At 37.3% G+C, this 12,009-nt stretch overlaps 1 protein-coding gene across 1 annotated transcript in view; it reads right to left on the bottom strand.

Moving 5' to 3' along the window:
- The window catches only part of ticrr (TopBP1-interacting, checkpoint, and replication regulator), a 58,231-nt gene that overhangs the window by 40,748 nt on the left and 5,474 nt on the right, over nucleotides 1-12,009 (bottom strand). Inside the window, exons 7-9 of the mRNA XM_039773049.1 lie at nucleotides 9,443-9,643; nucleotides 9,206-9,357; nucleotides 8,989-9,089 (exon numbers count right to left, since the gene is read on the bottom strand). Coding sequence (XP_039628983.1) covers nucleotides 8,989-9,089; nucleotides 9,206-9,357; nucleotides 9,443-9,643 — 454 coding nt within the window. The remainder of the gene's footprint in view (nucleotides 1-8,988; nucleotides 9,090-9,205; nucleotides 9,358-9,442; nucleotides 9,644-12,009) is intronic.

The raw sequence follows: 12,009 nt of genomic DNA, 5'->3' as shown, positions 1-12,009 counted from the left end.
TTCCCGATAAAAGAACCACCAACCGAATCAGGCTTACTCAATGCCAATTTTAGATGTACAGATTATCAATGAGGAATACATTTAGTATTTTGCACTCCAGCGGCAAACTATTCCAACAGTACGTCATAGATGTGTATGTTAAAACAGAGGGCGCGCGTCTCAACTATCTCAGATTACATCAACAAGATGTGCACGTGGAACAATACAAAGGACTTCCAGATGCACCGCAAGCAAAGGCTGAAAATAACATACGTATAGGCAAAATGATCATATTACCGTCCACATTTCCAGGAAGTACATGATACTATTGTTGTACGTGGCTTTTTCTACAGTTAGATCTTTTGACTCATTATCTGTCGTCTCCAGCAAAACACCTATTCACAACTGCGTCTTTCAAGAAGTATTTCTTTCTACTTGATTTTTGAATTCCTTTCTCACCGTTTTCCGCTCCTATTCTTACACTGCCGTATGCTACGGCAGGTGTCGGCTAGTATTTCTTTATTTTGCAATGATACTGCCTGCTGCCACCATGTTGATACTGAACCTGTATACTTCAGCAAGAGTGAATATTGAGTTTCCATGTAGAATACTACTAAGTGATGGGAACTCAACAGATGTTGTAGGCATACATTACTCCATCTTCCTAACCATTTATCCAGGGAAGGATTGCAGTACAGGTGCAGCCTATCCCAACAAGCATCTGACATAAGACAGGAACAAACCATGGACAGGGAGCCAATCCACTTCAGGGCATACATATACAGTACACGTGCCACTTTGACAATGAAAATCCATCAAACCTGCACACATTTGGACTGTGGAGGGAAACAAGAGCACTCAAACAGAACATGCAAACAGGAGTGGATGGATAAGAACTACTTGTCTTTGAATACAGAAATGTTAATTATTGGAGGGAATGATACAGACTGCAACAATATTTTTTCATTATTTAACTCAGTTGAAATCAACATTACTTTTACTGAATCAGCCTGCAGTCTAGGTGTTATCTTTAACACGAACAAGTCATTTAAAGTGCACATTACAAAACTATCCAAAACATGTTCTTTCCATCTTAAGAATGTTAGGTTTTTTTAAACATTCAGGATACTAAGAAATTCACACATTTATATCTAATAGGACAGATTGCTGCAATGCGGGGTTAACTGGATGTTCTTTATACAGCTTTCAGTTAATTCAAAATGTTGCTGCAAGAATTATTACAAGAACAAGAAAATACGAATACATAACTGCAGTTCTTAAGCCCTTACACTGGCTCCCGGTTATGTTTAAGGCAGATTTCAAAATCCTCCTTTAAACATCTAAAGCATTAAATAACCAGGGTCTGGCTTGCTTATCTGAACTTATCATTACTCACAACCCAGAGAACAAATTAAGATCTTAAGATGATGGTCTGCTTACGATTCCAAGAATTACTAAAATAACAGTGGGAGGTCAAGATTTTAGTCATAGGGGCCCCAAAGTTGTGGAATGGTCTGCCTGCTATTATAAGATGTGCCCTTCAGTCTCAGCTTTTACTTCTCAACTGAAGACTCACTACTTCAGTTTAGCATACCCCAAGTTGTCCTGCTGATTAGCTGTGCATACTGCATCTCTGTTGTTGGTCATTATAAATATATTACTTTAAGTTATAGTGCTAATCTGTTACTAACACTCACATCATCAGCAGCAACCTATCACATTTATCTTGTCAGTACTCACATGTCGCACTTGATGCCACTGCTCTACTGCCAAGTTGCTTGTCTGCCTACAGAAATGTCATCTCTGATAAAGGAGCACTGAAATCATCAGGTAGAAAGGTCATTTCATCAGATTGGCTGGCCCAGCACTGACTCAGCTACAGAATGGCCAGTGGAGGGTAAGTAATTTGCTGGTTGAGGTCTCCAGGACTCTGAACAAATTTGTATCCTCATTTGTGACAGTTCTGCATTTAGTAAGTGATATAATCTATTCTTGCATTTTGTTTTGTAGTTTGTACTATTACTACGGCAATGTGTTCCTGAGATGGCAATAATAGATTGACCATCTAGCTCTGTCAATAGGATCACTTGTGTTCTGTTTTGTGTATTGCATTTTTTTGACACCCAATGTACTGTATGCCCAACCTACCTGGAAAGGTGCTTCTCTCTGAATTACCTTTCCTAAGATTTATTCCATTTTGTTTCCCCACTACAAAGATATTTTTGAAAATTTTCTTAATTAGCTTCTTAGGCAGTAAAAGCTGGGGGGCTATCAAAAAACAGGGTCTGTTAAACTCCACTCTGTACTCCTTGTGTGACTTTGGGCTATACAAGAAATAAACTATCGTTGTCGTTGACTATAATGTCTAATAAAAACACAAGAAAAACATGCAGAAATATTTGAAATGCATCTCTTCGTCAAGAAGGTCACCCACACACAAGATTATTATATTCACCCTGCAGTCGCCACTTTTAAAGAATGTGACGCTACACCTTTTCTTTAGTTTTCCTCCTAAAGTCAGCAATAACAGATACAACTCTTCTTTGATCAACAGTCTCACACTTCTGCTTTGAAATTGTAAAGATATGTGATAATGACCAAATACAGTCAACTGCTCACTAGGAGAATATAAACATGACAATTAAACTTGCTACCAGAAGTAGAAATGTGTTTTGATCATTAACAGCGGTCTATATAAAAAAAAAGCTTTAGGGTCACATGTAGCCAGTGATCATCCTAGCTGCTCTTGGTATAAGGTAAGAAGCCGATGGGCTTTAGCACTGTGTCTGTATCAACCTGTACCAACAGCCCCCAGCTGCTTAGGGGACTACAGATTAAAGCCAAGTTTACCAGGCATTCCTGTCCCATTAAACAGGTCTTGGTTTTGGTTTGTTCAAGAAGGCATCAAGAGAGATGAAGAAAGACACAATCAGAACCTGGAGGATAGAAACCAACATAGGCTCTGGCAATCCACTTGATGATTTCACTATCGAGTGATAGGTTGCTGCTGCTGATGGAACTCAAGTACGTACAGTGGTCAAGGACTTCGAGTACAGTGCCGTCAATGCAAATTGAGGGTGGATCAGGGAAGTCCTGGCCCATGACACTGGTCTTCTTAATGCTAATAGCCAGCCCAAACACCTTGCAGGCATATACAAAATGGTTGATTAGCTGCTGGAGCGTCACTTGAGTATGTGAAGTGAGGGCCACATCATTAGCGAACAGCAATTCTCTAATGATGATTGGGTAAATCTTGCCCTTAAGCGAGCCAAGTTGAACAGCTTCCCGCTGCTCCTGGTTATGTAGGTTGAAGCCTTTGACAGAGCCCTATAATGTGAAGTTCAGTAGTATGTAGAAGAAAACACCAAAAAGAGTCGGTGCAAAGACACATCCTTGTTTTACACTGCTCCTGATCACTTGTGCATGACAAGGACAAATATTAGTGCCTGCCTCACATGATGAACACCCCACACTTAGTTACTGTAGGCTACCATGGCACAAGGCTTACAGACTTCTGCATTTCGACTGACACAAACATTGCATTGTGAATAGTGTTTAGAAGGCAGTCTTTTTTTTTTTTACTTGATCTCAATCATTTTCCCATTTTGGCACACAGTGAATGCATTATACTCCTTGATGTAGTCATGTGATCAAACTCAGAATGCATATCAAAATGGTTTAGTAATACAAAGCCATATGTATCAGTTTTCTTTTGAAATACAATCTCAAGCAATTCAAGGGAGGTACAGAAACTTCCCATCAATATACAATGACCTTGGTCAAACAAAGTGTGTGCCCATGACAACACAGATAAGGTAGCAATGCCATGTTGACAGTATTTTTCTGTCCCACTCGGTCTCTATCCTAGTGTAAAGTACTGAGTTCATACAGTATGTAGAACTTGATAACCGAATAAAGCTCATTTGGGTGCAATGTATTTAAGGTGTTTACTGCAAAAACATAAATGAAAATTAAAATTATAAAATGAAAATGCGGTCTCTCTTTAGCAATTTCATTTTGAAAGTCTACGTACAAGAATGCCGCAAAAATGAAAAATAAAATGAAATAACACCATTTGTATAGGACAGAGGAGGAGGAGTTGAAAATTGTAGAGGGGTAAATGTATTATATAATACTACTACTGAGCAACAAAAATACAAAGTGTCCCATTTCTACTTCAGTGTAAATAAATATAAACTATGAAGTAATAAAGGCTAATTTTTGTCATGTTAAATATTGCTTTTAAATAGCACATTACCTTAGAACTACAATTATGTGTGGTCTTCAGATTCTCTGAGACAATTTCACTGTGAAGCTCGCAGTACAGAGGTGAAAAGATGAAAATCACGTGACTTAAACAGTCGAAACGAGAAGTGCCTACAGCTGAAGGACAAAGATTTGTAGGAAAGTCGAGGTGCAAAGCCCCGCCCACTGACCCATGCTATTTGCATGTTGAGAACTTAAATTAATATGCAAAGTAGCAATGAAAATGCAAAAAGGAAAATTTAATGAGCAGCAAATGGTGCTAGTACTTTTTTACGTTTTTCTTTTAATTTGAGTGGCTTCATTGCTGTTCAGGCTGAAAATGAAATTGCAAATGCTGCTCTTTCATTTTACTTGCAGTTTTTGCAGCATTCTTACCTGTAGAATTTGAAAATGAAATTGCAAAGTTATTTCATTTTATTTTTTAGTTTTTGCAGCATTCTTATGCATAGACTTTTAAAATTAAAATGCAAAAGACAAATACATTCACCTAAAGGATTATTAGGAACACCTGTTCAATTTCTCATTAATGCAATTATCTAATCAACCAATCACATGGCAGTTGCTTCAATGCATTTAGGGGTGTGGTCCTGGTCAAGACAATCTCCTGAACTCCAAACTGAATGTCAGAATGGGAAAGAAAGGTGATTTAAGCAATTTTGAGCGTGGCATGGTTGTTGGTGCCAGACGGGCCGGTCTGAGTATTTCACAATCTGCTCAGTTACTGGGATTTTCACGCACAACCATTTCTAGGGTTTACAAAGAATGGTGTGAAAAGGGAAAAACATCCAGTATGCGGCAGTCCTGTGGGCGAAAATGCCTTGTTGATGCTAGAGGTCAGAGGAAAATGGGCTGACTGATTCAAGCTGATAGAAGAGCAACTTTGACTGAAATAACCACTCGTTACAACCGAGGTATGCAGCAAAGCATTTGTGAAGCCACAACACGCACAACCTTGAGGCGGATGGGCTACAACAGCAGAAGACCCCACCGGGTACCACTCATCTCCACTACAAATAGGAAAAAGAGGCTACAATTTGCACGAGCTCACCAAAATTGGACAGTTGAAGACTGGAAAAATGTTGCCTGGTCTGATGAGTCTCAATTTCTGTTGAGACATTCAAATGGTAGAGTCAGAATTTGGCGTAAACAGAATGAGAACATGGATCCATCATGCCTTGTTACCACTGTGCAGGCTGGTGGTGGTGGTGTAATGGTGTGGGGATGTTTTCTTGGCACACTTTAGGCCCCTTAGTGCCAATTGGGCATTGTTTAAATGCCACGGGCTACCTGAGCATTGTTTCTGACCATGTCCATCCCTTCATGACCACCATGTACCCATCCTCTGATGGCTACTTCCAGCAGGATAATGCACCATGTCACAAAGCTCGAATCATTTCAAATTGGTTTCTTGAACATGACAATGAGTTCACTGTACTAAAATGGCCCCCACAGTCACCAGATCTTAACCCAATAGAGCATCTTTGGGATGTGGTGGAACAGGAGCTTCGTGCCCTGGATGTGCATCCCACAAATCTCCATCAACTGCAAGATGCTATCCTATCAATATGGGCCAACATTTCTAAAGAATGCTTTCAGCACCTTGTTGAATCAATGCCACGTAGAATTAAGGCAGTTCTAAAGGCGAAAGGGGGTCAAACACCGTATTAGTATGGTGTTTCTAATAATCCTTTAGGTGAGTGTATATTTTCATTTTATGATTTTATTTTTAATTCCTTTTTTGCAGAAAACAATTCCCACAGCAATGTATTATATCCACGACAGCCTTTCCTTGTAACTTGTGAAAGTTTTGTCAATGCTTAAGTCATGATTGGCAACATAGTCTATCTGCATGTTTGATGACTGTCTGATACATACCTCATGGTTTGTACAGTTTCAGTGATGAGATGGGGGGAATAAAAAAAAAGACACTCGCTCATAACTTAGTTGAAAATGATTATCTACAACAACGGCTTGTGGACCAATACCTCTTCTAGATGGGTTTACCCACTGTATGCCCTACAGTATCAGAAGGCTGAAAATCACTTGAGTGTCTTCTGCAGCAACTATGACAAGCAAATGGTTTAATGTGACTTCTCTGCCATTGTCAGCACAGCAATTTGTTACAACAACTCATTTCTACATCATACCATCATCAAATTATACATAGTCCAGATAATCATGATCAACAGTCATTTTTAGACCAGGATTACCTGTAAATGGGTAATGAGTAATTGCAAGATTGTCAATAGCTGTATGAAGCGGACACCAAACATGGACTTCACTGAAACTTGGCAGGTTGGAATCTACTGAACACGTGTCAGCTTTGCGGTCTGTGTCATTCAGGTAACCAGCTTCGGCAATGATTCAATTTAGTTTGTTCTAAAATACGATTTACAGCTTTACATTTCCCATTGTGTTTTTTATTGAAGGATCTGCCCCACTCATTAATATTGAGAAGTTACCATAAAGTGGCAGAAAGCATATGTTATTTCAACCACTAGATAGTAACAGAATACTATTCTGAGAGTTACTCAGGCTTAACACTGTAAAACGGATCATTACACATCACTGTGAGTCTAACTTGGGCTTAACTATGCTAACACAGAATTCAGAGTGCAATCACTCTTAGGGACAATGCCAAGAGGTTAGAAACAATTTAAGAGGAAAAACTATAAAATCTCTCATAATGAAAGAGAAGAAACAAACAAACATTCACATTGCTATTCATCTTGTTTTACCTCTCATGTACACGGGTGAAGCAAAGAATCTTTATATTAAAGAAAAGCTTGGAGGAATCTCTACAGATTTTTCTGGTCTGTCAGAACCTAAAATGCATTATGTCAGTGTCAACGCACAGTGTTATGTCAGTGTCTACATTTTTTGTTAAAACCTGGATATTCCAAGTCTTCATAAGTTTCAAAAATATATCAAATAATTGTACTAAATGTTATATTAGGATTATTAGATTCTAGCTCAAGTCAGGAAAAAATTACATCCATTGTTGTTCTATTGTTAGTTGTTTAATTATGGAGAGTCTATGACTATGACATATTTAACATTTTTGAAAGAAGTGCCCAAGATTTAAAATCTCTGTTAAAGCTAAAATTGTTGGCTGCATCGGACTACTACAGAAAGCAGGTCATTGTGGTGCTTTGAATGATTAAGGTTGTTTTTAGTGTAAAAGAAATCCTGAGTACATGTTTATTCACTTTATGCATGAAGTGTCACTGGTCCACAGTAAGGAAGCTTGTTTCCCCTTTAATTTATGCCAAGTTAAGATACTTGCATTATTTACTTTAACTCTCAATTTCAAGACGCAGGATAAGTGAGCTGCTGTCACAAATGTTTGCGCATGCTGCCACACAGCTGCAGTAGCTGCTTCTACAGAAAGAGCATCAACAAGGTGTTTGGTTTTATTGGCAGTGCTGGATGTCACATGAGTAAAATAAAAAAAATCTACAAAATACACAAGTTGAAGTTCCGTCTCTCAAGGTAAATCTGAAACCATAATAAACACGTCCATAATTGAAGTCACATGTCAATGTTTCTTCTATGTTTAAAGATAGACAAGTACAAAAGCTGAGATATATTAAATACAGTATACTACACTGCAATATTAAGTATGCCAAATTTCAACAAATTTGGTTCTCTAGGAGTTGTTTCATGTGGACAAACAAATGGACAGGAATTAGTGGTTTAAACATTACATGCAAACTCATTTTTAAAATATTCTACTACACTTGGCCCCAGCCTAGTTTAAAAATCAGTGGTACAAATACGTACAGAGCTGATTTGGTTGACAAATGAGTGTGATGAATAAATACTTAATTTTTTTTCGTCATTTTTTTAAACCATCATTTCAAAATCTATACATGGATATGTATGCTTTTGGGGTGCATAGAATACATTTCTGGTACTTATCAGTGCCATTTTGTTTTTTACATGCCTGATGCCCTTTGGTGGAATGGTTGATATGTTGTAGCCAGAAGTGTAAGGCATGCAATGTTACGTTCACAACAGGATAAAAAGTTAGAGCCAAGCACTCCCAGTTTGCAGATAAAAACAAAACCTCTGAGTGAGCACATACTTAACTCTTCAATTTCAGTTCATAGTTAAGTTTCAAGCCTTAAATTCTTTAACTTCAATTTAAGTCTTAGGTTTCTGGCTTTGGCGATGGACAGGATGGATCTTTGTTAATGAACTGAAGCAAACTTAACACTTTTCCTGGTCACCTTTATAAAACCATTCATGCATTCCTCTGTGCTACATACCGCACTGTTGTAAAATAATGGTACAGTTTACATTTGAAATTTATGTGGCGACAACAGATTTTAAAAATGCTTTCTGACATATACAAATTATATTAAACCTTCTAAAGATTTTCGGAGAAACGCGCTGCAGTATAAATTATAATTCTCTCTCTTATTTGGTGTGCTAATGAAGACCAAGAAAATATTAATGTATTTTCAAAAAAATATCAAAGACTCCAGACAGAAATTAGTTCTTATTTAAATAATTCCCACCATTAGCCACAACAGAACTGGATGTCTTGCAGTTGGTGGAAATTCTGAATGCATAGATATGACCAAAAATGTACAACACTAAAACTGACTGTCGCTTGCACCAGAAAAACGTTTATTCAACACTACTCAATCATAATATAGTGTAAGCTATCCTGCTGTTCCTTTATACTCAAAATTACTTATACAAATGCAAAACATATTTATGAGTCAAAACACTTACTCTTTCACTTTAATTTCACTGTCTTCCACAGCTCCATACTGCTGACGTACTGCCTGACTTGTCTTAAGTAGATTCCTTTTTATAAACTCTATGCTCTTCATCTACAAAGACAAACAAATTAGGATTCTTCTCAAATCATATTACAACAGGGTGTAGTTTACAGGATTACAAAATATTAAATAAATAAGCAACTTCTCTGTAGCCAATAGGTACTAACCTCTAGATCTTGAGGATTTGCGGATTTGAAAAAAGCCTTAATAAACTTAACACAGTTCTGGACTTGTGTAATGATATCACACTGTTGTTCGGTTGCCGTCTTTTCATAAATCTCCTTAACATAATTGGAAAGGTCTTCTTCATTTCTGAAATCTTAACAGATCAAAAAACAATTAGAACCAAAAACAGTAATAAAAAGTAACTTCAGCCATTTAAGATTTAAAAAACAATCACATACCAACAGTAGGGCAAGTTGTCTGCTCTTTGTCTCCCAGTTTGTTTGCTGAGCGTCGTTTACCATGTTTATATATGTCACTTATGATGTGTTCATCTGCTTGACTCTTTTGAACTTTGACATTAAGTCGAGCTGCATTCAGCATTTGGAGGGAACGGTTCATGGTCTTCATTTTCTGCCTCACAGGTGTACAGTTCACACCACCTGTCAATATTAAAGAATGATAATCACAAAATGTTACAACTTCCATTTTGAAAAACTGTCCAAAAAAAAAAAATATTTAGCCACATTATGCAAAAAATGAAATAAGCAACAGGTTAAAAAGTTAATTCTCAAAATAAATCATTATCACAATAATAATTATATAAAGATAATGTCCACAATATTTTTAAAAATCCAGCTTGTATTACTGCACAGTTTAAAAGGCTGAGACATGCGACAAAAAAGGTGGTGTTGAGATTTTTTTATTTATTTATATATATATATATATATCTCCATTATATTAAAAAAAAAATCATGCGACGAGACAAGCCTTTTTTTGAAGAGATTTTTTTCAATTCTTGCGAGATGAGACTTTCGCCATTAGCTTTTTTTCAAGTCATGCACTCCTCTCAACCATATTCAACCACGCACAAGTTCGTAAGGAATTATATAGGTAATGAAATACTGTGATTTGAAATACATACATTTCATGTGTGCTCAGTGTCTACAATGATCTGTGTAAATGTAGGATGACAGGAAATGCGAGGCAAAAAATGCTGAACACAGGGCTAAAACAGAAAATGTTTTCATATGTTATAATAATGGCATAATTTTGACGTGAAGCCCAAATATTCAAGAAACACTTCCACAAAAGGTGTAACAACTATTCTTTTATTCAAGAATAAAACAGATGAAAAATAAATTGCTTAATTGGCATGTTGCGGAAGCACAACTATCGGTACAAAATAAAAGACGTTCACATATGTGTGTTAGCACGTTTCATTTTCAAGCAGTTGTCACACTCGTAATGCTGCTCTGCCACGGATCTCCGCAGATGGCGCCCTGGTTAAGCAATCGTTTAGCAATGGTGAGATAATAGGCTCAAATCCCACGTCTTCTCTGTATTTACTGCTTTGACTAGTGAGCTATTATTATCTCCCTATTATAAGAAGAAATCCTGGAATGCAAAAGCTAGGTGACGATAGTGATTTTCTCGAAAGACATTTAAAAGACATGCGAGACAAAAGAGACTTGCCATGGAGCGTCTTGTGGGACTGTAAACATGAGACTTGGTGCCAAGAGACTGTCTCAGGACCATCTCGCATGGACGTGGAACATGAGATTTTTGCAAGACACGCCCTACTTACAACAGATATCATATAAGAGCACATCCATCAAAAAACAGTCAGTCGTGTAAAAGCACGTAGTGCACACACATCCTGTGCTCTCAACACATATAAAGCGTATAAGGACAATACGGAGAATAGACACCCAAAGGTGTTGGAGAGAAAAAAAGGCAGATAAGAGATTATGAAACCAGTAAAATTCGAAAGTATTGCAGCGTCCCAGCCAGGTTGCGGCCTTTTCGGTTTTAAGTGAGTGTTCGGTCCGATTTATGGAGGGTGGAGTACAGCACGGAAGAGTGATAGCGGGGTATTGATTGATGCGGTTTTATATATATATATATATATATATATATATATAGATATAGATATAGATATATATAGATAGAAAGAGAGAAAGAGAGAGAGAGTCAAGTTCACTGTTACTGGGTTAGTTGTATAGCATCATGTATAACTGTTTAAGCTCATTGTCTTTTTTTCTAGACAAGTAAAACTGTAGCAATGCAAGGCCTCAAGTTGCTTTTTACTTACAGCAATAATAATTTAATCTTTAATTATTTGTGTGCAAATCAACAACCACCACCATACTATTCTGCAAAAGCACCAACAGGCCATTCAGAACTATAACACGATGCAGGATCATTCGTGAAAACATTTTAAGTTTGCTACAGCACTTCAGTTGCCAGGCTAGCTGCATAGTTCTATTATTCAGAAAATGCATTTAACACTGTCCTACTCTGCCATGATCACCTCATAATTTTGGTGAAACATAACCAACTATAAACACAACAAAGCACTTTGCTCGAGTCTTACTCTGACTTTTACACAGTACATGTGCATTAAAAATAGGCAAAGTTAGTTGTGCATGTGCTTTATCCATCTACGCTTTCAAAGCACTGCTGTGAAAAAACTCTAAAGTAGAATCCTGCCTCTCATTTACAATTAGTTTACAGTAAACCCTTGTTTATCGCGAGTAATCCGTTCCAGACTGTACCGCGATAAATGAATTTCCGCAAAGTAGGATTCTTTATTTATAAATCAAATATTTTCGCAGTTAGAGCATAGAAAACCTGTTTACGACCTTCTAAATATGTTTTTTAACATTAGAGCCCTCTAGACATGAAATAACACTCTTTACTCAAAAGTTTAAACTGTGCTCCATGACAAGACAGAGATGACAGTTCCGTCCCACAATTAAAAGAATGAAAACATATCTTCCACTTCAAAGGAGTGTGTGTCAGGAGC

The sequence above is a fragment of the Polypterus senegalus genome, chromosome 12 (genome assembly GCF_016835505.1).
Source record: "Polypterus senegalus isolate Bchr_013 chromosome 12, ASM1683550v1, whole genome shotgun sequence".
NCBI classification, from domain to species: Eukaryota; Metazoa; Chordata; class Cladistia; order Polypteriformes; family Polypteridae; genus Polypterus; species Polypterus senegalus.
Note: the sequence above shows the minus strand (reverse complement) of the source record. Positions and strands in the feature narration are given on the sequence as shown.